General features: G+C 35.7%; 1 protein-coding gene across 11 annotated transcripts in view; it reads left to right on the top strand.

Annotated features, from left to right (window-relative positions):
* AGTPBP1 (ATP/GTP binding carboxypeptidase 1) overlaps positions 1-26,877 on the top strand; it is a 66,241-nt gene that overhangs the window by 25,585 nt on the left and 13,779 nt on the right. For 7 of the 11 annotated variants that reach the window (XR_014846962.1, XR_014846963.1, XM_085043080.1 and 4 more), the window contains exons 11-26: positions 1,153-1,361; positions 1,766-1,943; positions 3,345-3,442; positions 4,017-4,133; positions 4,773-5,485; positions 8,924-9,007; positions 9,259-9,345; positions 9,427-9,575; positions 11,004-11,091; positions 11,775-11,919; positions 14,475-14,628; positions 15,359-15,539; positions 16,927-17,056; positions 17,416-17,547; positions 19,193-19,369; positions 24,599-24,759. Coding sequence is in view for 8 of the 11 variants with exons in the window: in XM_085043080.1 (XP_084899206.1) it covers positions 1,153-1,361; positions 1,766-1,943; positions 3,345-3,442; positions 4,017-4,133; positions 4,773-5,485; positions 8,924-9,007; positions 9,259-9,345; positions 9,427-9,575; positions 11,004-11,091; positions 11,775-11,919; positions 14,475-14,628; positions 15,359-15,539; positions 16,927-17,056; positions 17,416-17,547; positions 19,193-19,369; positions 24,599-24,759 (2,803 nt within the window). In the remaining 3 variants the exon portion in view is untranslated. Of the gene's footprint in view, positions 1-1,152; positions 1,362-1,765; positions 1,944-3,344; positions 3,443-4,016; positions 4,134-4,772; positions 5,486-8,923; positions 9,008-9,258; positions 9,346-9,426; positions 9,576-11,003; positions 11,092-11,774; positions 11,920-14,474; positions 14,629-15,358; positions 15,540-16,926; positions 17,057-17,415; positions 17,548-19,192; positions 19,370-22,863; positions 22,979-22,999; positions 23,142-24,598; positions 24,760-26,877 lie in introns of those variants that run through there. The other 4 variants (XR_014846964.1, XM_085043086.1, XM_085043087.1 and 1 more) reach the window with 4 other exon arrangements.

Below are 26,877 nucleotides of genomic sequence, written 5' to 3' on the forward strand. Positions count from 1 at the left end.
GGATGGCTAGGGAAAATACAGGTATTCAGTACCTTCCAGAGTAATTAGGACTTGGGTCCTAATAACAAGTCTGTCAGTGGTGCTCATGAAGTAGAATTAAGGGTAACAGAACCAACGGTCTGATTCCAGGAATGGACTATCTCAGCCAGCAGCAACTGATCCTCAGAAATGTCATCTTTGCAGATTTTGAACCAGCATTGTTACTAGAAAGGAGTAAAAAACTAATTTTTTCCAGTTGTGTTAAAGCGACAGTATTCCTAGTAGTTTTAGTGAAGTTGGATAAGAATTGAGGTGTGATTAGATTTGAAGGAAATGATTTTACACAAATGGTGGGAAATTTCTGTACCGACTGTCACAGGGTGCTGAGTTTATTCAAGTTTATTCAGTGTGACACCTTGGTCTTATGGGTTTGTGTGTTTATGAATTTTGTAGTTTCTCCTTGGGAAATTAAAGGAAAGAAATTTTTCCAAATCATTGTCAGTATTCTATTCTGTAAATTGGAAGTTAAATTCTAATATTGGGGAGGTAAATGAGGTGTTCAAAGGCTGTATCTTTAAAACAGCAGGTCTTGTGCATTTATTTAGGTATGTCTTCTCCTTAGAGGTTTTGACTTATTACTTCATACACTTTATGAAGTAAATAGTTTCATAATTACATTAATCTATTATGTATTCCAGTTGTCATACTGATTGCCCAGTATTTGGGGTAGAAGTATTTTGAGCTTATGAAATCTGAGTGATAATTGTAAAACTGTACAGGCTGTAAGTGAAAAGTTTCAAATCGTGTATCTACACAGTGCATGTGGATAGTGATAGATAAGCTTTATAGAAACACTTCTGTTTTTTAATTTGCAGGATGATAGCATCTTACAATTGCCTTTTAAGTGTAATGCATTGCTGTTCTTCTGGTAAACCATGAAAATGCATAAAATGTTCTAAAAATGAAGTTTAGGCAACTGGTCACAGTTATCCAGTCGTTTCTGTTTAGGTTGATATTCAACTCTGTTAAGTGGGGCTAAAATACTACTCAAAATGAAACAATTCAGTTACCTGGATAAAAAGAATAATTTAAATAGTGAAAGTAATATTTGAAAGTAATATTGAAGTTCCTGGGCAATTTTAAATTTTCTTTCCTAACTTTTTTTTTGCAAAGAAACAAATGCCAGGAGAGCAGTAGACAGAGGATATGTGCAGGTGCTTTTAACGATTTATGTTGATTGGCACCGTCATGATAGTCGACACAGATACATGCTGATACGTAAAGGACTGTTACAGTGCATTAAAAGTGTTACAAACATCAAACTGGGAAGAAAAGCGTTTATTGATGCCAATGGGATGAAAACTCTTTACAACACTTCACAGGTGAGTTCATCCAGGTTGGGGTTTTTTTATGTTGTTTTTGCCTCTTTGGCTATGACCTCAAGTTTGTCATTTTTTTTAATGAGATTCGTGGTCATTCCTGATTATGAGAGTAAGGATTATTTTCTGTACCAGACCGAACAATTAAAGAGTACAGAATTAAATTTGTATTTGCTGTTATTTTGCGATAGCTAACTCTGGGAGGTGCGGTTGGACTTAGTTTTTAAAACAAGGGGGTGAAAATGCCTTTTCATTTTGAAGTTTGGATTTTTTAAAAGTTGAGTTTGAGTTGGTAGAAATTTTTCTGCCACTCAAAGAAGACATGAACCAATCTTTCTGTAAATAGTATATAAATGTAATTTGACTTTTTGTTTGAGAAGTACTTTTTTTTATTTTCCTGTTAACAGGAGTGCCTTGCAGTAAGAACTCTTGATCCTCTTGTCAATACATCCAGCCTAATAATGAGAAAATGTTTTCCCAAAAATCGTCTTCCTTTACCAACTATTAAAAGTGCTTTCCATTTCCAACTCCCAATTATCCCTGCCAGTGGTCCTGTGGCTCAGCTATACAATTTGCCTCCTGATGGTATGGTGATTTTGTAATACTTTGTCTTTGAGTTATGTCTTTGCTTTATGGAAGGTGGAATCAATTACACTTATTTGTGTTCTCTGCTAAAAGGATGCTGGGACTCTTGTCAACTAGCAAAGGGTCTGTGACTGTTAGTTTGCAGCACCAATTTCTAATGTTAACTTTTAAGTGATGGAAATTTTGTCCAGACACATGTGGTTACAACATAAAAGAGAAAACAAGAACTGAAAGATGATTTTTGCCAAACTCTGAAGTGTAAAGAATAGGCTGTATACAAACTAAAATGGTCTTTCAGCTCATTTAGCATATACATTCTCCTATGTGAAACGTGTTGTAATGTACATCCTGTCTTACTGGAGCATGTATTCCTTCCTTTCTGATAACTCAGGATGTGGTAAATTTAGATTAACATGTGCCATTTGAGGCACTTGCTTTTTTATGTTATTGTGGTTATGCTTTCATTTGCATGATGAGAAAATAGAGCTGCTTTCTTGGACTGTTGCTGTCTCTTAGGACACACTGTACTGCAAAGCATTTATTTGGTTCTTTGTAGGAAATGGATTCATCCCATTGTGAACACCTTTCATTATTTTCAGATAATACATATTCAGATATAGTAAATAAGTTCAGACCTGGTAAGCAGCTAATGAAGTTGCTGTCAGAGAGTTCCTTTAAAATGAAGAGGCAAAGTCAGTCATTGATATATTTTATTCACAATATCTCCTGAAACAAAATTTGATCATAGTCTGAAAGAAGTAAGTTATCATATTGGGGTTCATGTGGGTCAGGTTCTGGGAGTTCAAAATTTATGTTTTATCTTCAAAGTAGGAAATAGATTTAGAAGTGTGTTTCAAAATCCACAGACATTAAATCTCTATTTAATATAGTAGATTGGTACTCTATAATATCTATTTAGAAACTTCGTAGTCTGCTGAAGTAAATTATATGGTTTTTTTATAGGTTTGTTATCTGTTATAAAAAGAAGTGAAAAATCTAAGAAACAGGATACACAGTGCTTTAAAAGGAAAAAAGTTCTGTATTAAAAGTCATGTGTAATGTGGGGGGTGGGTAGAAGTCTGGGTTTATTAGAAGTATAATCTTGTATAGTTAGTACTGTGAAAGCAGTACATGTAGTCATTCTGAGCACACTAGAAAATCAGGATAATTTGTAAACCTCTGAGTGAGCCTTTTATTGACAATCAGCAATTTTTCCTGAGTGGAAAACACTATGAGAAAACATAACAAAACCCCCCAGCACTACTTTACTGGTTGGTTTTCATATCTTTTTGAAGGAGTAAGTGAAAAAGAAAATAAATCCAGAATGAGGAAAATCTTCTTTGAGCATGTATAACTGGATTAAATGTATAATCTGCCTTACAAAACTTTTTTGTATTGTAGTGGATGATGTAGTAGATGAAAGTGATGATAACGATGATGCTGAAACAGAACCAGAAAATGAAACTGAAAATGATGATGACAAGGACCAACATTTTAAGGTTGGTAGAAACAAAATTAATAGCCGAAAGTCAGGTATAGCAATTTTTAATTTAAGTTGCTTGAATCATGTATATAAACAGATTTTTAGTGTTAAAAGCAGTTTGAAGAGGTTTTCAGGGCAATTTCTAAAATGAAAAAAGCTTCAGAAACTTAAGGAAGGTGGGTGCTGCTTGAAAGTATGAATCGTTGTTCAGATAGTTTCAGCATTTTTATCATACTCTGTTTGTTTCACACTTGATGTGTCTGGAGTGCAGTGGAGCAAAACTGCAGACTCTTATAGCAGTGTTCTGTTCCCAACTTGTATTTCTCTCAGCCTGCTTTTCTCACATAAGCTGGTCCATATGTAGGAGCTGCTGTAACTTTATCCAGCATTCTATGTTGGAGGCTTAGGCTTACTAATAATACTGAGTAGTTTGAATCTTCATGGTGAAAGCTGCAGTTCAGCTAATTCTAAAATAGTGGTAGTTATCTTTTAAAGCATGGTGCTGTCAGGCGTAAAGGTGAATGTTTCAGATTATTGTAGAAGTTCATTAATTTTGAATGCAAGATTAATTTTTTCGGGTGATCTTTCAGAATGACGATATTGAGACTGATATTGATAAACTGAAACCTAGACAAGAATTAGGAAGACCCACAGAAGAACTGAAAATGTATGAGCGATTTTTCCCAGAGCTTTCAGAAAACTTTCAGGTAAAGTACATGATTTACTTTCAGGTAAAGGACATTTCTGGCCATGTCAGGTTGACTCTGGAATATACTTTGATACTCTTTTTTGGGTGGATAGTTCCTCTAGCCCAGAAACATGGGTCTGCAGTTCTAGATCTACATATGGGAGTACTATATCCTAGGTTATTTAGTTAGGTGTTACGGTTGCTTCAGTCTGTCTGTCAAGGGGGTACTGGGGGCAGATGTAAAGGAAAACTTTGTTTTCCGATGTCTTTTTATGTGGTTATTGCGCACGCCAGAAAGTCGAATAGTAAGGAAGGAGGTGAGATTTCTGAGAGTGCTTCATTGTATTTGGTATCTCCTTAAGTGCTGTGCACCTGCTTAAAATAGGTGGTTAAAATAACTGGGCAATTGCATTGAGTTTATACTTTGTTGCTAATGAACTACTTGTTTATTGCTTTGAGGCATTGTAAAAGATGAAACTTCATTGCTCTGCTTGTGTATAACATCACTGTCATCTGTTAAATTACATTTGTTTTGGATTATTCAAAAACTTACCTCAGGAACAGGGAAAGAGAAGTGTTTCTAAAACAAACAAAACTTGGGAGCTGTTTACTTTTTTTGGTTAATTTTTAAAATTGTTTTTCCACCTTGTTTTCTAAGGACTGGGACTTAGTTTCCAAGGAACCAAAGCCTTCTGTACCTGATGCAAATTTGAGTGGACCTATTGTCGTTCCTACAGCCAGTCAGGAGCACTCTGCTGAAGTGAACCTGTCAACAAAAGGTGTTGCTTTGAAGGAGAGCAGTGCTTTATTGACAGAGGAATACAACAGAAGACCAGTGTTTCTGGAACTACCAAAGAAAGATAGTATGAAAGACAGTAGTTTACATCAGCAAAATGATCAAAGAAAGGTGCTTCCATCATGCCAGTGTCTAAGCCAAGAAATTGTGAAAGGCTTGGACAGAATCAGTCTCCAGAGCAGCGCAAAAAGTGATCAACATTATGGTACAGGGTGTGTAGTAAAGAAGGAAAGCAAAGCTAGCTTTACCACACTTGCTTGTAGTAAACCCTGTGAACATGTTTCACCTTGTGGAGGTAGCCTCTTTGAAGGATCATCTGTCCAGCTGGGAAAACTCTGCTGCACTGGAGTGGATTCAGAGGAGGAGGAAGATTCCAAATCTAGTTCATCAGGGGAGCAGGTTGTGCTTCAAGTTTCTGATATATCACCAGTTCATGACTGTGATCTTTATATTGAAATGGTAAAGAACACAAAGTCTATTCAGGAATATTCAGAAGTGGCCTATCCAGATTATTTTGGCCATATTCCACCCCCATTTAAGGAACCGATTCTTGAAAGGCCATATGGGGTGCAGAGGTGAGTAACCATGCTTCTTTTTTTTGTTGCTGTGTTCATTCCTTTCAGAAACAGTGTTTAGAATGAGATTAAGCTCTATCTCCAGAGGTCCCATCCAGCCCTAACTGTTCTGCAGTTAGCAAGCAATGTTACAATGTTTACTTTGACATCTAAAACTGTTTCCAGTGAAAAGCAATTTGAAGGTAGGTGAGTAGAGATTGATCAGGGTGGAGCCATAAAGAAGAACTCAATCTGATTCTGTAATTGTCAATTCTGGAATTTGGTTTCTACATATGAAGTTCAAGTTCTATTCTCCCTTTCTGCCTTCCCAGCATTTCTCATGTAAATTTTGAAGTTTGCAAAATAACAAACCAACTTACAAAATTCCACCACCAAAAAAATCCTTACCTGGATGCTCCTTTGAGTTCTTGGCAAAGATAAGAAGTTAATAATTCAAAGATTCTTCATCTCTTGTCCCTGCTGTGCTAAAAATCTATCTTTCAGGAAAACATAGTGGAAAAAGTTAAAAAATTAATACACTAAAGTGTTTGGCTTTAGTGTTCACAGTGTAAGAGAATTTAGAGATAACAAATGCAGAGGATGCAGTTTGTGTTAGGTCCTGCAGAATGACATACAACAAACACATCAACACACCCTTTTATTTCTTCGCTGAGAGATATTAGAAGATGATGAGGAGTGATGAAATTCTTAATTATTTGCAGCAGAGGTATGAAGAGCTGGCTCATATACATAGTAAGTTACTTTAAAGACACGGGTACGTTAGCAGAACATGTAACAGTAGCTATGAGACCTTGCCACTTGCCTTATTATGAGATTGAATGCTTTTGGCTTTATACTGTAACCAATTTAACGAGTTTCTTCATATTTAGATACTAAAATGATTAAGAGATAGGTGTCTTTAGATGGTTTAATAAAAATCCTTCAGCTGTTTCACATGAGTCATGAAAAAGTGATCTTTGTAGTGAAATGACAAGTGCTGCAACACTAAAGACATCATGAATATATTCAGTGTTGAAGGAGGAGAACCTTCCCTAGCAGGTTATTTATTAGATAGATTCAGATGATTTAGAAGGGAGATAGTCTTGAGACAGGAATCACCTAAGGACTGCATTGTAAGAAAATCTTGCAAATCCCCATGTATGTTTTTGTAGGAATTAATAATTCTGAATTTTCCTGAATAAAATTGGGTAAAGTCAGGTACAATTTGTCATTCTAGTCCTCGTTGTTAGATATGAAGCACTGGAAAAATAAACCTTGTGGGATTATACATAAGGCTGATTTCTATACCATGAAGATAATTTTAGCATATATTTTAACTTGAAATGTTTTATTTTTATTGTATTTTTTATGTTGAAGGTAACTTTTTGAGGTCTTGGGTGAACAAGAGTTAAATATCAGATAATATTGCTAAACTTGAATCAAAAATCTTGCATGACATTTTTAAGGTACACTGTTTTAAGAATTCAGTTTTCTACAAATGACTCAGTCTTGTTACTGCAACAAAACAAGCTTCTGAGAAGGAAACTTGTTTTAAGAGGGCTTAATCTTTTACAAATTCATAGTTTATTGGAGAGTGGAAAAAATTAGTTTGGTAGGGGACACGGAAAAGCTTTAAAGTCTTTTACAAAGCTGTGTCCAAACCCTTTTGACATTCAGTGTGATCTATGTTCTCTGTAATGTAAGCAGTTAGTTACTGCTCATTGGGTAAATCTTATTTACAAAGCAAATGGTTGCTTTAATCCATACATGCAATTTGAGAAAATACTGGGTGGGGTCTAAGTTGTGACTTAATAGATTTTGTTCTTACTTTTATTAGAACAATGTGGGGTTTGAGTTTTTTTGTTTTAGTCTTGCAATGTGCCAGGAGATGAAATGCTTTTGAATTTGTGCTTTGAAGTACTTTTTCCTTTTATTTTAAGTTTAGTAGCATGTAATATTGCCAAATGTCTCACCAATTTATTATTATTTGGAAAAATGAAATTGATAATAGTTGAAGTGTTTTATGTTACTATTTCTTTTTAGGAAGAAAATTATGATATAGTAAAATACCCTATAAATTTGGGTTTAAATTTCTATTTTTTTTACACCTTAAAAATTTAGTTGAGTTGTTTCGGGTTTTTTTCTGTAAACTTTATTATTTTCTAATCATCAGGATCCACAAAGGACTAATCTCTAAGTACAGGGCTCACATCAACAGTGTTGGTTCTAGTTTTTTTCTGTTAATTGTCTTGAAATAGCTTATCTTCATTTTTTGGAATGTGACGATATGCACTACTACTTTTCCTTCTCATGAGCATCTTGAATACTATTTCTTCTTTGTTTTCATCTACATTGGTTATTATAATGGTATTTAAATGCCGTTATTATTTATAAAATACTTGTTATGGATTTTCATTTATGGATTTTGTCTTGGCGTAACACCTATGATGATAGGAAGTGTTATGGCTTTATAAAGCTGAGGCATACTGAGATCTAATGAGTTCTCTAAGATCAAGTGTAAGATCAAAAGTCTGTAATTGTTTCCTAAGGTGAACCTGTTCAGATGGATTGTGGTGAGTTAGCCTGGTCACAATATTATCATTATGTTGGACTTGTGACTTTTTCAGTTAATTTCAATTTATTAAGAGGTGCTGGAGTTGTTCACTTACCTTCTCTTTCTCATTTGTTAATAGTTTATTTTAATTAAATTGATAATTTCCGGCCTGAATGTACTTTACCATTCTGTTTCTGTATTATTCGTTGTTAATCTGCCTCCTTTTCTTCTTATTGCAGGTGCTGTGCAAGCTTTTCCACACAGCTCTGCCACTATATTTCATTCTTGAACTGCAACACATTCTTACTTTTCCAAGCCAGGATCTAGATACTGCCAGTTGGGCAATGGTTTTATGATCTGGATAAGCATACACCTGACATTTGGCTGACATCCCCAAATTCTTTCTTATTTGTTACCTAGTCGATAAATGAACCTAGAACTCCAGAGGTGAAAAGCTAGTTCACTAACACACTCACTGTACAACCTACTCTCTAAAACGCTTTAATTTTGGTTATGGTAGGATGTGTATAAGCTACTAATGTTATCAAGTGTTGTCCTGGATTAAAGCATTAACATAAGTAATGTTTGAGTAATTCCTGCTTCTATTATAAAGTATGAAATTGCATTTTTTTCCTTAAGATAAAACCCAGTGAGTTGTGTGCATGAAAATTCAGTTCCTTCACATACAAATATTGGATTCAGTCAGCTGTGAATGCAGGTGTTTGAACTTAAGTACACTTGGAGTTTGTGCACATAAGTGGTGGTGAAGCTGAGGCCTCTGGAGTGTCCCACTGTCTTCATGTCAACTTAATTAGTTTTCCTGAATGAGGCAGTTCTTCTTTTATGATTGAAAACAGTAAGTGACAATTTAAATGAGAACTCTTGTTTTTTGTTGTTTTTTTTAGGACAAAAATCTCTCAAGATATTGAGAGGCTCATTTATCAAAATGACATTATAGACAGAGTTGTGTATGACCTTGATAATATGGGGTAAGTTTTTTACCTTTCTGTAAATGATTCAACTAATACTCTAAGCCAGTTCTACTTTCTCTGTGATGTGATTTATAGTATTTACAGCAGATCTCATTGAAAGTTTTATCTGACATAACAGTGTTTCTGCTATTTAGGCTGTATCTAGAGGAAGAATCAAAATAGTTTCTGAATTGCCAAGTGAGGACTAAAAGAAACATATCTGCTTTAGCTAAGTTTGTTTTATTCATTTTGGTCTTTTCTACTTGTAGTGGTCCAATAACAGAGGAGGCAGATGTTTTGAAGTTCAATTCCAAATTTGAATCTGGAAACCTGCGCAAAGTTATTCAGATAAGAAAGTAAGATATTTCAACTCTCCACTCTTCAGGCTTTTTATTTCTACTTCTTAAAATGATTGATATGTTTTTGTTAATCTTCAGAAATGAGTATGATCTAATTCTGAACTCGGATATAAATAGCAATCATTATCATCAGTGGTTTTACTTTGAAGTCAGTGGAATGAAAACTGGCATTGGTTACCGGTTTAACATCATCAACTGTGAAAAGTCAAACAGCCAGTTCAACTATGGTAAGATATGTTTCCCATACTTTGAGAAGAAATACATAAAAAATAGCTCTACTAGACAGCTTAGCTGTTTCCTTCCCTCCTCTATAGGATTATCAGTATTCATGTTGTCAGTTTAAATTATTTATTTTAATAGTATTGCTAGAAAATCTTTTGACAGCTTTAGTTAAAAAGAAGAAATGCATCTTACACCAGCTGTGAGTTTTTAAAATGAAGTTTTGTTTCAAGTGAGGCCAAAGTGGAAGAAATTTACAGGTAACTGCAGCTAAAATTGTCTTAGGACTATTGGGCAGGGGAGGACAACACCAAAGCTTGTTGATTCACACAAATGAAGAATGACAGTTGTCATCATTAATCAATTTCTGCATAAGAGTAGATGTGAAAGTTAAATGGAGACATTCCAAAACAATTTTGTCTTATTGATGGTAAGGAAAAATAAGTCTGCTTTGAAATGCTGGGGTTCATTATGTGACCATTGCTGTCTTTAGTAAGCAGTGTTTGCAATGTGTACCTCATTCAAAGGTTTACAAATGGCTTACTGAAAAATACCTTTCTTTTGCTTGTTTAGGAGTGTATATGTAGTGTCTGTGTTACTCATCTTAAAACCATTTGTTTTTTTCCTGCTGTATATTCTGACATTTGTCCTTTAAGAAGAAAGAAATTTCTCTTCTTGCCCCCAGCTTTGAACTCTTGGTACAGAGTACTATTGTGTTCACCTTTGTCATACAGTTTCATCCATTGATAGTCACAGAACACCAGGTAGTTTGACTAGTAGTAAGATGCTTTCAAGTTATTGACTAATCTTCATCAGTTATCTTAGATTTTTTTTCATGTTGTGCATACTTACTTGATAATTTCTTTTGATTTCTTTAGTACACTAAAGAATCAGTCCATGTGGTTGGCTAATTATCTAATGAGTAAATTATATTCAATTAGTATGTATTATTTGCTCCTCTAACTTCGTATTAAATATTCAATTTAAGTATACTATAAAAAAAACAGACTTTAAGGGGTTAATTGTTAAAAAAAATTGTCCTGAAACATCAGTTATTTTTCAGTTATATACATGAATGGATGATAATATCAATTTTCTGTATTCTCTTTGAAGCCTTTTTGTAGTGTGAGCTGGATGGAGTAGAACAGAGGACTGCTTGTAGTTTACCATTCATGTAAACCTAAGCTTTCATGTAAACATCTCATTTTGGTCTTCCATAGGTCTTACTCTTTCCTTGAGTTGTTATTTTCTGAAAATCAGCAGTCTTTTGTCACCTGGTATAGCACACAGTACAATACTCAGGCATTCATGAAAACATACTCTGACAGTAAATAAATAAGTAGAGGTAGTTTGTATGTAAGTGTTGATGTGGTCCATTACTGCTAATATCTTTGTCTTTAATGTTAAGCATTAAAGTGAGATGCTTCTTCTTTCAGGTATGCAGCCCCTCATGTATTCTGTTCAAGAAGCCCTACATTCTCGGCCATGTTGGACTCGTGTTGGGACAGATATTTGTTACTACAAGTAAGTACACAAACCAAACATACAGTAAATCTTACACAGAAGATTTACATGAGGTACAGTTTTTGAGGAGAACTACTTGTTTCTGCATTTGATAATTCTGTGTTACTCTGTTGTGAAGAGGGTTTTCTTTCTGAGTAACTGTGGAGAGAATAGCTGCAATAGAAATATACAGGGTCTCATTTTGTCAGCACATTACTAATATTTCAGCTGTTCATATTTTATGCATTTCATAGAAATTGCACACAGTTTCTGGGAAGCTTTTAAGGGTATATATATGCATACTTACTTGAAATCTTATTAGTGATTTCCAGTAATACTGATCACGTGGTCCTTGTGATGAGCCTTCTGTAATCTGTGATGGAATTATTGTAGAGGAATTCTAAAATGCGGGATAAGACGGTACAGCATATCCATAAGTAATCCTTCTCGGTTGGTAGCTGTTTGCTTACTTTTTTTTGTTTGTTTTTGTTTGCTCACCTTTTATCAACGTGACTGAACGTGTTTATCACTGCTATAATAAAATATCTTTAAAGCTGGAATCTGTATTTAATCTTGATGTACACAGAAGAGAAATACAGTCACTAAAAATCCCTCTGTCGCTTGCGATGTGTGTTCAGAAATAATCAGTAGTATGAAAAAATTACTCTAATGTATGTATGCATTGCCTTCATGTTTTGATTTAGGAATCACTTTTCAAGAAGTTCAATTGCTGCTGGAGGCCAGAAAGGAAAATCCTATTACACAATTACATTTACAGTGACTTTCCAACATAAAGATGATGTGTGCTACTTCGCTTACCATTATCCGTATACCTACTCAACTTTAAAGGTGAGAAGCTTGTGATCTGTTACGTAAATGAATATTTATGGTACTAGTATGACATACAGCATTCATGAGTGAATTAATTTTGTTTCTTTTTATGAAATTCAAAATGCTCTTTACAAGGGAGAATTTTCATAATATTAATGTTTAGATTGACAAAGTGTGTAGGTTGTTCTAAAGAACAGTCCCTGGAAAAATAAAATTGGTGCTTGCAGGGTAAATGGGTTTTCTGGGAATCACGAAGATGATTATGTGACTGGAGTATCTCTCTTACGAGGAAAGGCTGAGGGACTGTGAAAGGAAAGGCTGTGACTGTTCAGCCTTGAGAAGAGATGACTGAGAGGGGACCTCATCAATGTCTGGATTTATCTGAAGGGTGGGTGTTAAGAGGACCCTTTCTCAGTTGTGCTGAGAAATAGGACAAGAGGGAACTGGCACAAACTGATGCACAGAAGTTCCCCTGAACATGAGGAGGAGCTCCTTTATTGTGCTGGTGACCAAGCCCTGGAACAGATTGCAGGGGGGTTTTGGAGTCTCCCTCCCTGGAGAATTCAAGCATTGCCTGGACAAAATCCTGTGCAATGTGCTATAGGATGGCCCTGCTTCAAACAGGGAGGTTGAACTAGATGGCCCACTCTCTTCCCTTTCAACCTCACCCATTTTGCGATTCTGTGATAATTGACTGAAAACAATGCTAACTTCATGTATTGCTTGTGTTAGGGTTAAATTACTTGTATCCTGCTGTTCTACATATACTTTTTGATAGCTAAAGTTGCTTTAACTAAGATAACTAGAGATCTTTTTACGCTAATGACTTGTCTAAAGAAGTCTTCTGAAGATCTTAATGCTAAGCAAAACTCTTTTGGCTAGAATGTCTCTTGGTTGCCTGTGTCTCAGTAATAAAAGCAAAGTAGGGGATTCGGTGGCCAGTGTACAGCAGCTTTGAATGCAGCTTTTCACTAAACTATACTTGCTTTTGAAAGAAGTACCTGTTAAGAGATGTTTTAAGCAACTGCTGTTTCCAGCAGCCTCTGGTGCTAGAGGTTCCTCCTGCCCAGCTGCTAGAGGCCAGCCAAGGGACCTGGGGGTCTCTGTCCCAGGCTAATGGACATGGCTACGGCTTTCCTGTTTGCATATAGGTTCACTAGCAAGTCTGAGTATGTATGCCAGAAGGAGCAAGGGACTTATGCACACCCACTCCCCCCAGGCATGGCTGGCTACATGGACTGGCACAGACAAGGCACACCTGTGGGTAACACTACCATGACTTGCTTAACAGTTACTGACACCCCATCCATGGCATGGATTGCTATTCACTAGTAAAAGTGAACTAGTGCCAGCCAGCCCACTCTCTAGAACCACAACTACATTTGTGGACCACTGGCATGGCCCATCCATGCCGTAGCCCTGCCTCAATCCCAGTCTCTCTTACCTGCTGTGCAGGTGTCCAGTTAGCAGTCTAGTCCAGCCTGATGCTCACTAGCAAACAGATGTGTGCACTTGCACACTCATTTCACAGGCACTCTGCACTTGTGGCTCTGCCCAGATGCCAGCATGGACTCTGCCTGCTTGATAGCCCTTACTTGATCTGGGGCCCATACTCGCTGGGTAGTCCACCAGCTATGTTTTGAGGGACACACTGTACTTGCCTCAGTGGCTGGACACCAACATCTTTACCCACTGCAGTAGCTGACAGTGAGCCATCCCCTTGCTTCCTTTGCTGACACCACTGACTGAAGGATGCCTACACTACCTACAGCTCCAGCTGCTGGAGTCTGCTTTGATTCCAGCTTGGGACACAGTCTGTGGTACGCACAGAGGTACTTCCAAGAGGTTGGCATCTCCAGGTACTGATGCTGAGACCCTTGTGCATTCCAGTTATTTACCCCAAATCCACTTACACCTGTCCTTTTAGTTGCACTAGTCCACACATTTCTTGGATGCAGAGGATACACAGTAAGGCTGCACAGAGAGATTACTAAGGGCATACTGTAGGGATCAGGTGCTTGAGCTTTATGTGGCAGCACACCCCCCTCTTGAATGTCTTGAATTAAGAGGTTCTTTTTTCCTCCTTGATAATCTGGTGACTCTCTCCAAAGCTTTGTCTGTAGGTTCTTAATGGCCTGCCTTTTCAGTGAGAGAGTGGTGTCTTTGGTCTTTGCTATTGTTTCCATTATGTCTCAGCTCTCTACTCTTGTTTATTGATTCTTCCTTTACTTATTACCACTTTTTGCAGTGAGAAAGTCCCTGATCAGCTAACCTTAATGAAGCAAAGCTTCTTACCTTCCATATACCTTTACATTACCATCTGTGTACAATAGTTTACCCTCTTTTCCTTCCTCTTTCTCAAAGCAGTTGGAAAACCAAACTCTTTAATAAAGAGAAGTATTCAGTCAGTCAGAGATGTAGAGACTGATATTTCATGGTCAAAATCGTATTGGAAACTTGGACATTGTTTAGAACAACCAAAAGAAAGATCTGTTAAATTGTACCTTTGAAATATGCTGTCATATGTGACTGCAAAGGATTTGAAGTATGTTTTAATTATTTTTGGGATGAAGATGCATCTTCGGAAGCTGGAATCTATGCACAACCCTCAACAGATATATTTTCGACAAGATGTTCTCTGCGAGACCCTGGCTGGCAACAGCTGTCCGTTAGTCACTATTACAGCCATGCCAGAGTCCAATTACTGTGAACATATCTGTCAGTTCAGTAAGTATGACTCTTCTTTCTCATCAACTGAAAACAATGTAAAACTAGGTATTCGTAGAAAAAATTTAGTCTTAACCACTATGCACTGTAAACATAGAAATGTAAAATACGGTTATTAAATTTCATGAAAATAAGAAGCATCAATATTCAAGATTTCCTTTGTATTTAATAATACTTGTTAGTGGTAGTCAAACAAAAATATTTATATCTTGATATATAAGAGTATATATTCATATATTTTAAATTTTTGTTGCTAGGCTTGTACATTACATTTTGCAGACAACACTTCTTGGAAAAGAATACCAGACAAGTAACACTTTTCTTGAAATGCTGAGGTTATTTGCTTGTCAAAAAAATATTTCATAAAGCTAATATCTAAGTTACTATGATTTGAAGTGAGCTTTTGTCGTTTCCTGATTTGTTTGTCCGCGTCAGTATTTGTTTTGGCTGTTGGGAAAAAGGTTGTGAAAGTCATAACTGCCAGCTCAAACTAGTTGTGTAATTGTCTGAGTGAATTTAAAGCTCCATTGTGATAGTTCTGTAATTAGCAGTCCTTTTAAAAATATTGTGGCAAACTCTATCAATAAATATCCATACTCAGTAATACTTAACTCACAATTTTTTTTTTGTATTATAATAAATGCAGCAAGCTGTTGGCTCTTTTTCCAATTAACAAACTGTTTACTTAGCTTAAGTCATATTTTGCAATTTCTATGCATATTTCTTTTAGGGAATCGTCCTTATATTTTCCTGTCTGCCCGTGTACATCCTGGAGAGACTAATGCAAGCTGGGTTATGAAGGGAACACTGGAATATCTTATGAGCAATACTCCAAATGCCCAATGTTTACGGGAATCTTATATTTTCAAAATTATTCCTATGCTCAATCCAGATGGTGTCATCAATGGAAAGTAAGCATTTATTTAGTCACACATATTTAATCTATACTCTAATTCTTTGCATCAATATTTAAAAATAAATAACTAAACTAATCCTGGAAAGATACAAATGCAATACTTAGTGATAAAAACCAGCAAACACATGCAATATTGCTATAATTTTTCTATTTTTTGGCTTCTTAAAAGGCAGTTGCATTGCTTCTCAAATTTCCGTTTTATAAAAATATTTTCAGTTGTTCATGGATGATAATCATTCCTATGTGATTTGACATGACATTTCAATTGTCTCTCTGTCTTGGATTTTTGTAAGAGGTGTGGTAAGAGACCACACCTGCATTTAAAAAAAGCTGAACAATTTCATGGCCCACATGAAAAAAAAAGTGCCTTATATTTGAGAAAGCTTTTTACATAATTTGTTTTAAAAGGTAGTAAGTAAGTAGGTGTGCAAGACAAAGGGTGAGAGAGTATCCTGTTTTGATTAAAGTTTTTAATAGTAGTTATTTCACTTGCTACCTTAATAAATTTAAGAGATATTTCAGAACTTTTTGAAACTGCTATGAGTAAGCATTCAGCAGTCTACACTTACTTGTTTGCCTGCAATTCATATGAAATGGAAATTTTGCTATGGTGAATCTACAGATTCTAATAATTTTTATAGGTAGTATTTTAAAAGGTTTTGTGAACAAAATAATAAAAGTAAAACTAATTATAGATTTCAGTAGAACCTTGTCTTTATACATATATATAAAAGCATGTGTATACTACAACACCTGTAATTAAATAATCAGGATACAGGGACAATTAAGAAAGCTGTCGCAGCAGACACAATCTAAAGACAAAGGTATGGAAGATTACTGTGTGATCATGGAATCCTGCACATTTAAAAGTTCTTTCTGATAGCTGACAGAATGCAGAGATGGCATTTTTGTTTGCTAGGTTTTTTGTTTTGTTTTTTGTTTTTTTATTCTTGTTTTTCTCTCAGCTCCTTGTCTCCTAACAACTTCACATTTCAAATATTAGATTTCTTGTTGGCATTAGTCTTTAAATTACAGCAGTCAAAACACCAAAACTGTAAAGGTACCATACATTTGAAATTCCTGATTTTTAACTAGCATTTGAATAGAATTTCAAGCCTTCAGTTTCAACAGCAAATAAGCAATATTACAGTTGACTTCACATAAGAGGTTACGTCTAATTTATTTTGAGGTTATCTGTAGCATAACTTAAAATACCCCAAACATTTCTATTATTTGGCATGTTAGAAAATTGAAGTTTGTTTCTTGCCGGACTCCTTCCAAAGAAGCAGTGGTGATGATGAAAACTTGAGGTGGGGGGGAGGCTTATTTAAAAGTATGATAATACAGACTACATCATGCGTTTTTCCACCCCCCCACAATAGCCACCGTTGCTCTTTAAGTGGAGAAGATTTAAACAGACAGTGGCAAAATCCAAATCCAGATCTGCATCCCACTATTTACCATGCTAAAGGGTTACTGCAATATCTGGCTGCTATAAAACGTTTGCCTTTGGTAAGTATGTGTGTGTAAGCAATTCTGAATCTTTTTAACTTTGTCTATGTAGCTAATCCATAAATTAAACATTTTAATATGGTCTTGTAACCATGTCACACTTAAATTTGAGTTGGAGAACTGGGCTTCTGCAAACCCGTAGATATAAATCTGTTACATTGGCTAGGCTTGAAGGCTAAACCTTCCTTAGATGAAGACACTTCTTGTCTTAACACACAAGTTAATTATGTAAGGAATTGTGTTGCCTAATTCTTTGGAACTTTTGAAAGTACAAATAAAGAAAACCTGTCTTTCTATTACTTTCATAAAATGTTAATTCTATATTCCTTGGTTTTATTTTGCCAAATGATTTATTGTAGGTCTACTGTGATTATCATGGTCATTCTCGTAAAAAGAATGTATTTATGTATGGCTGCAGCATCAAAGAGACAATGTGGCATACAAATGTTGATGCTGCCTCTTGTGACCTGATGGAAGACCCTTGTTACAGGGTGAGTTTGACATTTGTACTTCTTTTATTTGGCATGCATTTGGAACATACTTTTCAAGTAGGATCCCAGTATTATCCTGTGCAAATAATGATTCTATAGCATAAGCAGACGTATTTAAAATTATATCTTTTTAGTTCATGAGTGTACTTCAAAGTACACTTAATGCACTTTAAACATTAAACACTGTACAGACAGAGTGCTTTTTTACTGTTTGTTTCTTTGCACCAATGTATACTTTTTTGTGTTTAATATTACTTTTATAGAGAATAGATGGAAAATACGCTTCTCCTCATTTATAATTACCTCATGAAAAAATGAGTCATTGAAGCATGGCAAACAATAATCTAGCAATAAGGAAATAAAGAAACAGAGTTGTTCTGAGAAATACATATTTTTGTATATGGAAATATGCAAGATACCTTTGATAAGAAGGTGTAGTTAAAACATGCGCCCCTGATTAGGTATACATAACCAACTTGCACACACACAGCTTTTGCCTTGTATAAGCTTTAAAAAATGTCAACAATTTAGATAATTACTTGTTTCTTAGAGTGTTACCTGTTTCTTCTCTGTATCTCCCTCCACTGCCACCTCATGGGAACTGCAAACCTGTGTGACCTAAAAGCATCCAGGCCCCGTGGTTTTTTGAAAAGATTCAGAGTTAAGCTTCAAAAGCACGTGAATGTGTGTTAAAACACTTGTTATGCATCCTTGAGTATAAATGAGTACAGATGCTTTCTGATTCTATTTGCCTCAAATCTCCCTCACTTGCAAGAAAGGAAACCTATTGCAGTTTGATTTTCTTGTGTGATTTCCTGGGTGCTGAGCCGGATGCCAATCACATCTGCTGCACTAACACATCTCTATGGGGTTTTGTCACTTCAGTCTGCACTACTCTAGTGCACAAAAGACAGTAATCAGTCAGGGCTGTGGGAAAAAGCCTTTCGGTTTCAGAAAGGCAGACTGAAATGTTTGGGCAAGCTTACGCTAATGGGTTATGTACTACTGAAATACTAAATTTGAAGCAGTCATATCTTTTGTCATAACTGCCACAAATAAAAACTGGAAAGAACAATCTTTTTGTGTTAGTCAAGTACATATATTTGCATGACCTTTTCTGTGAAGCTGTCACGTAAACAGCTATACTGAACTTTGATTCACATTCTTGAAATAAAATACTCACCTAGTGCTTTGCTGAATACGAATGAATTTTATTAATAAAATACTGCTTTTGTTAGATCTGTAAATGGGATTTCTGAAACAGTCTGCAATTGCATTAAATACCTATATGGAGTATATGGTACCGTTAATTTGAGCAAACTTAGCTTGTTGAGGTAGGAGAAATGGTGATCAGCTGAAGAATTCTCTTGTATCCTGATTCTTACCTGCATGTCTAACAATTTTAGTGACTGAACCTGAAAAAAAGAGGATTTTAGTAAGTAGGAAAAGGCAAACCTGAAGACACTGTCACTTGAACATGCTGTGTTTTGAAAACTCAAGATGGAGAATTGTTTCTTTCTTGTTTTTTAAATTCAAACTGCAGCAAAACTTTCTGGTAACAGTTTGTGATTACATGGTCCCTTGTCACTTTCTTCAGCAAGCGAAGTAAAAGAATCTCTGTATTTTTCAAATTGCTGTCCTGCAGGCACTGCCCAAGATCCTGAGTCAGACTGCCCCAGCATTCTGCATGGGCAGCTGCAGCTTTGTAGTAGAAAAGTCCAAGGAATCTACAGCGCGAGTTGTTGTCTGGAGAGAGATAGGAGTACAAAGGAGCTACACAATGGAAAGCACGTTATGTGGGTGTGACCAGGGCAAATATAAGGTATGAAGATATGTCAATTAGATATCTCTTGCTTTTTAATTTCTTCTGTTTGCATTTGTATCTTATTCTGTAACCCTGCTTGCTCAATGCTTGCTTGCTTTAAGCTTCTGAAACCTTTTAAGGTCTGGATGCACTAATGGTAGGATTAAATGATAAAATTTTCAGCTTCATAGGTTGCATAGCAGTTATGCTTATGGGCTGTTCTAACAAGATTAATATTAGTCATTGCTTGTAGCACATGTGTTTGCATGTAGCTAAAAAAACCCAGAACTGCTCTGTCCAACGGATTATTTAAATTGGGTAATAGTAAATGCCAATACTATAATAAAAATTTCCTTAACATATGGCAATTTCAGACTTCACCATGGCAGATCATGGTTCTTCAGCAGATGTTTAGCAGTGTCCCTTACAGAATTTTCCCATATAGCTTGGGAAACAGTCTTACAAATCATAATGCTTTTATATCAGGTTACCAGCAATACAAATTACACATAATCTCTGAACTCACACAGTTGTTTGGTCTCTTGACGTAAAGTTTGTTCTCATTTTTTTTCCGTGAAAAGTGTTAACAGATCTGGGCATCTGAAAACAAAAGGTGACCCTGTGTATAGTGTCTCATTAATAGACAGCATTAATGGAAGAAACTGTTTTCCTCTGCTTGAAAGCTGAGTTTAGGAATACTAATCAAGAAAATGATCACAAGCGTCAAATAAGATGCTTGACAGAAGGGAGATCAGAAGGCTGGGATCAAGGGTAGGGTGGGACAGAAACAAAAGGAAGAGTTGGAACAAGGTTTATTTAGTATATTAATGTATACTGCAACATCGGTGCTTATATCCCTAAACAGTAGGAAGACAGATATTTTGTCAGGAATTTCAGTAGGCCTGTGAGTACTACATTTTGTCAATTAAAAACAGAAGCATTCCTGCTGTTGTCCGAATATTCCTCAGATGACATCATTATGTAGCTTTAAAAAAAGATAACTCCTTCAATTTGCTTATTTTGAAATTTCCAAAATATTTTTAACCATGAACTAAAACTCATGGCTTTAGCAGTGTTGCTACAGGAAGTACTTAAGAAAAGTGAGTTGAAGATGCTTTGTGAACAAACTTTCAAGATGCTTAAACCTCCAAAGCTCTTTTTCAGTAATGAAAATAAAAAGGCTTAATTCTGTGGAAGAATCATTTACTCAAAAGTGAAGAGCATTCTTCTGTGTAATACAAACTAACCGATGAGATTAAATTGCTCTTCTGTCATTTATTTTATGGGGCAAAGCGATTTGTGAGATCTTAGTCATCCTTTGAACAAACAGGAAGATTTTTAATTTTTCTTCACTATGATCATGCTCAGACTTTTTAAGAAAATGTATCTAAAAAGCCAAGGTGACTGGACTTAAGCAAAGAGCAGCATTTTTCCAGTGAGAAGATGAAAGAGAGGAACAGGCTTAAACTCAGGGAGGTTTTTTTGGAGGTGGGGGCAGTTGTTGCATTGTTTGATTTGGTTTTGGGGTTTATTTTGTGGAAGGAGTAGGGCCAGTAACTGTCAATAAACTTGTGGTATAAATCAGATTACATAGATCATAATATGTTATTAGAAAACAGAGAGAAGCTGAATTGTAGAAATTCCCTTCCCTCCTACTTCCCATTCCAAAGGACATGAGAGTTCAGATCTGAGGGATGGAACCATAAAGGTCTAAAACACTTTATTGGTCTTATTCTGGTTTGGCATCCTTGCTGAATTTTGTTCAAAGCACAAAGAGGATGACTTAAGAATTTGGTTCTGTATGGAAGGAATACTAAGTTTTTGCCAAAGCTGAACATCAGTTTTTGGGTTTAATCTTATTTATTTTACTTGGACAGTGATGATGGTAGACTCTTTTCAGTCAGGAAGCTGTTGAGCTGAAGTTAGCTGTTCTTACCTGAATTTAGGATCTCTGGTGACAGAGTTATCTCTGGAAGCAATTTTTTTTTTAAACTGGTCACACGGAGTCTTTGTAGTGTTTTGAGAATAAGTGCTGCAAATATTGCCCAGTCATCTGGAAGTCAAGATATGGAAAAATAAACTTTCAGGTGAAAGGATTCTCCAGGATCTACTATAGAGCATAATTAAGACACCAGACAAAAGAACAACATCTTCAATAATTCAAGCCACCTGAAAACTGAAATCAATCCCTTTCCTGATTGGAGATGAATGAATTTGGGGGTATTGCTTAACTTTTAAGTTAATCAAAAAGATTTTGTTATCTGGCAGTCTTACGATGTACATAAAGAGAAGACTTCAGGAAATAAAGATTCAGTCAACAAATTTCTCAGTAATCATGATTCTTCAGTCTCTAGAATTTGAACTCTCAAAAATGGTTGTAGCCTCTGCTGAATAAGAAAACAGAAGACCTACCTGATACTTTGCTGTCCAGTTGACTTCTCCAAATCTTTATGTGGCTGTTTGCCTTTTATTAAGTACATATAATAGGAATATTCTTCTCCACTTGAGGTCACAGTCTGCTGCTCCTTTGTTTTGCGTCTTTGCTTTCAGGTAGCAAATTTAATTGCTGAGATACTGTATTGATATGAAGGTATCTTCATTACATGCTTAGTAAGTAAGACTTCAACCCTCCATCTAAAATTTTACTGCCTAGAGAAAAGACAATTGCATAAGATGTAGAGAAAAAGAAATGAAATTAAGTTTTTTAAAAAAGAAGCTACTTTCAGATGGCTTGAGCTTAAAAGCAATGCCTGTAACATTTAAGGAACTTCAGTAGGCCTCAATAGACCTTAAAGGTGCCAGAACAACAGTTGAAGATCATTAGAAGATAAAGAAAAGCGTAATCAAGGCTTCAGTGAAAATGAACTTCACCTCAGGTCCCTTAGTGAGGGCAACTGATGATGATTATTTACTGAACCAGACTTTGGGTCTCATTTCATGGAAGTGAAAAGGTTTGGCTGATGGAAGAATCAATTAAGAAATTTGGTATTTGTCATTTGTGTGGTATTGCATTCTCCATTGGGATTTAAAGAAATGAAAGAAGCAAATGGAGACTTTGGCATAAGGCTTTTATCACAATTGTGTGGACCCTTCAGTGTAGTAAGTTCAAGATTTATCCTTCAGGTGTTTCCCAGTTATCCACCTCCAATTTGATCCATTTAGGTTTCTCTTTAGTTACATCCTCTTTCTGCTGTGCTAAAAATAGCAGCCACAGAACATGCTCACGCTATTTATCTTTATAACAATTGTCTTTGCACTTTCCTTCATGCTATACTCTTGTCATTCTTCAACTTAGAGACATTCCTGTTAGACATCGTGTCTATAAGGAGCCTGGCAACTAACGATAAATTCTTCAGCAAAAAATGTAGACAATAATTGGAAAAGTTTCTGAACCATCAAGTTCTGCACATTAGTAATCTGTGTAACAGTGAGATTCCTGTTACCTTTCTCCCTCCTCTTCTATATACTTGTTGCCTCTTGACCTTAATGTTATTTTAATCTCTTTGGGGCAGGGACTGTGTCTTCCTGTGATTAGCGTAGTGGAGCCCCAGCTATGATTGGGGTCTTCGAAAGTTAATGATGTGCAAACAAATACAAATCAAAGATAAGGTACTGCACTGAGTGAGGAGAACTGATTTCTGTTCCCAGCGGGGTCAGTGACATGCTGTGAGACACTGTGCAAATCGCTTCAACCCTCTCTGCCTCCATTTCTCCATCAGTACAGTGAGGATAATTCTTCCTTTATTAATAAGTGCTTTGAAACCTACAGCACAAAAGCATTATGAAAGAGGTAAGTAGTATTACTATTAAGAATAATACTCAAATATTCAACTCTTGTTCACTGCTAACAGGTTTCAGTACCATTTGGCTGGAGGATGGCATTGTTCAGAATCGTGGATATAGCATTATCTTTCTTGTTACTAAAAAGCACTTTGTTTATGAGTACTACCAAGGGAAAAAAAGAACTCAGAAGAAAATCAAACTTTTCCTCTATTAAGTAGGTTCAAAACAGTACATGGAGAATATGTGTGCTGTATCATTTCTGGAGCAACATACTTTCTATTAAACCTTGCAATTTAAAATGCAATATCAATGTGGCAACACATGCAAGGCTTGTGTGGGTTTTTTCAAGCTTTTGGTAAAAAAATTCCTACTTCATTCTTTTTTTCTTCATGTATTTTTTCATACTTGATGACTTATCTTAGAACCAATTCCTGGCTCTTCTGCTTCTCTGTTTTGTCGAAACTCCTTTTTATCTAATCAGTGCATTAAGAGGTTTACAAGATCCTAGCTAAAATCCTTTTAAATTCTCCAGATATACAGAATTTGCAAAGGGGAGGTTGAGTTGAGTTGTGCCACTAATTTGCTAGTGTACATACAGTTAGTAATAGACATTTACATAACTGTTGAGGCTCAGTCTTGATTATTCTCTTTTGATAAAGTAGTTGAGGTTAGAGGTTATGTCCCTATATGCTGGACTTCTGCCTAAATTAAAAGTGTAGAATTACCTGATGGGAAGCTTTATCAGGTATATAAACTTGGAGAGCGTTACATCAGTTCTTCTTTCTAAACAGTCTTTGCAAAGGAAAATGCCTGGCTATGTAATTCAAGTTAGAAAAGAGCTATGGCTTTTGAGAATGTGTTTGTTGGTTTTAATTACTGAATGTGCAAATAAATGCTTTCAGAATTAACACATGTATTCTCTAACTTATAGGCGGGGAAAAGACATGTCTCATGGAGTAACTACTGCTTTAGATAGTCTTACCTATTTGTGAGAACATAGCAACGAACTTGATCACAGCTATGATATGAATTCTTTCATTTGCTTTCATTCTGATTGATGGAACTTATGTTGAGGAATCTTGTATTTGAAATTAACTTTTATAAATCTTGTCTGAAGTTTTAAAAAATAATTTTTACTTACGAATCTAGACATGATCTCTGTCTCTATTCCAATACCACTGGGTAAAGATCTGTCAATACTTGGGTGCTAGTAATATACACTAGGAAGCTTCAAAAAATGTAGTTGTGTCTGTTCAGCCTTGGAGGAATCATGTAGGTATTTCTGTGCCTTCTCTGATACTCTTGCTAAGTGTTTACTCTACAATTCTTACTTGTTCTGTCTTTAAAGCAAGAGAATGTATTAATTGAAATAAGAAAATGTAAACCTAAAGAGTTGTTCTGCAGTATGTATGTGTCCATCTGCATATACCTATTCTGTATTTTTAAATCTTATTTTCAAATTAGGGATTGCAGATAGGTACAAGAGAACTGGAAGAGATGGGAGCAAAATTCTGTGTTGGCTTACTGCGTTTAAAAAGAATGTCCTCACCTTTGGAATACAATCTGCCTTCTAGTCTGTTGGATATTGAAAATGAGCTGATTGAGTCAAGCTGTAAAGTGACAAGGTAGTACACTTTTATTAAATTTACTTTTTCTTTCGGGAAAAAAAATGCAGTTTTTCAAGTGGGTAAAGATTCTTTCAAGAATATTTTTCCACTCATCAACAATGATGATGATGATGATGTGTTGTGACCTGTTACTGTAACAATAACCTGAATATGTTAGAGACCTGTTGTGTTAATTTAGTTGCTTCAGACTTTGAAAGAAGACAGAGTTAGATTATATGTCACATTTGTTGCTGGGATAAAGGGTAGCAATTTTAATGCCACTGGGGAGTTATTACAGGCCATAAAATTCAGTAGCAGGTCTTGGGTCTCGATTGTCTCTTTGAAAGTGTTTTTTTTTTCTTGCTATGGTATTAAAAATGTGTTTAAACAGACTTAAAGTGTGTGAGTTGAAGTACTAAAAACGGTAAGTTTTTCTTCCAAACTTTTTTTTCTTGTTTCTCCTCTGGTGGAGACATATAACAACACTTGAAAAATTTAAAACATGTGAAGTAGTTTGGGTCACAAAAGAAATTTATATGCTCAGTAGCTATGGTACTAAGTTGCCAGTTCCTAAAGCTCTAGATGGGCTTGCAAATGCACACGTTGCATCTTTCTGTTCATGTAATTCGTTACTCAAATATCCACATGTACAGGGTAACTAAAGATGGACAGTAAATAAGTGATTTTTGAATGTACAAGCGTATTTTTCCTAAAATGCAGTTGACAAACTAATAAAGCAGAGTTCCAGGCTTGAAAAAAGCATTGCATTGGAAAGGAGTAAGATTTACATGGTATGATATTTCTAGTTGGCACACTAAGAGATGAAAACATTTTTGTCATGGTGTTGGCTGTAGCTCTAATTTAGTTAAAGCAATAGAGCGGAAATCTGGGGAAAAGATGAAATTCGTCACTGCTTTTGGGCAGCTGAAACAAGGAGGTACTTGACACTATGACTTTCATTGGCTGTAAGATTAATGATCAACCAACTATTATTGAGACTCTGTGTGGAAATGTTTATAATCCTCTTTTGTGAAGAAAGTAACTAGTGCTCTGGAACTTAAAAAAAAGAAAGGCCTGTTCAGTTCCACCCCAAAGATTAGGTAATGAAAATCACAAAAATAATTGTACTGCAAGATAAAATTTTTAATTGGAGAGAGATCATTAAATAACTATTCAGTGTATTAAAAGTGAATTTATATCTAGAAAAAAATTTTAAAAAATGGTTTCCCTTAACATGACCTTTGGGTGTTACACAGGTACAGATGGTGAAAGTTAATAACCAAGTACTTCCGCACTAAAGAAATAGGAATGGGAAAACAATCAGATTCTGAGCATGTATGAGTTAATATTTTTAATCAGATACGGAACATTGACATAAGAAATATTGAAGTTTATTGGAGAATTCTGTTTGATTTTTCTAAGTCCCGGTGCCTTTATTTCTTAAAGTCATTAAATGTAAATCTAAGAACACTAAAATAGAAAAATAAGTAGCATGAAGTGAGAAAATACTTACGGTGTTCTTAGTATTCACCAAGCAATAGTGTATAACTATGTGAGAATCTGTGATGGAAAAGCTGAAAGTGTAAATTCCAACGACTTAGTTTAAAATATGGCATTAAGACTGAGATGTGTTCTGTATTTGTACCTGGGTTTCTGAGCAATCTGGTGCCGACAGCAGGGGGATTGGAACTAGATGATTGCTGAGGTTCCTTCCAAACCCAAGGCATTCTATGATTCTGTGATTCTATGATAAGCAAGAAACTATAATTTTGTTCACAGAACCGGCACTATTAGCAATAAAAGTGCCTTATATCATCTAAGTTTGCACATTACCTTCTTTTGTTCTTTGCCAAAGGGATCATTACTGCCATAAGTGGAATTCAGAGGCAGTCCCATTCTTTTGTTGCCAACGGCTCAGAAGCAGAGTTTTGCTGTATGCCTTAGGCCATCAGACTTTCTGCCTCAATTACTTGGAAGAGTCTGTCTAAAAACAAAGCAATTTTGTTCTGCTCCCTAGCAAATATGTCCATGTGACAGATGGTCCAGATATCCTAGGAATCCAGATTTCCTGTCTGTGGTAGCAGTCATTGCATGTCACAGCAGAAAGTTCAAAAACCTATACTGTTTATTGATGAT

Source organism: Lichenostomus cassidix, chromosome Z (genome assembly GCF_008360975.1).
Source record: "Lichenostomus cassidix isolate B80296 chromosome Z, HeHo_3.0, whole genome shotgun sequence".
In the NCBI taxonomy this organism is placed as follows: domain Eukaryota; kingdom Metazoa; phylum Chordata; class Aves; order Passeriformes; family Meliphagidae; genus Lichenostomus; species Lichenostomus cassidix.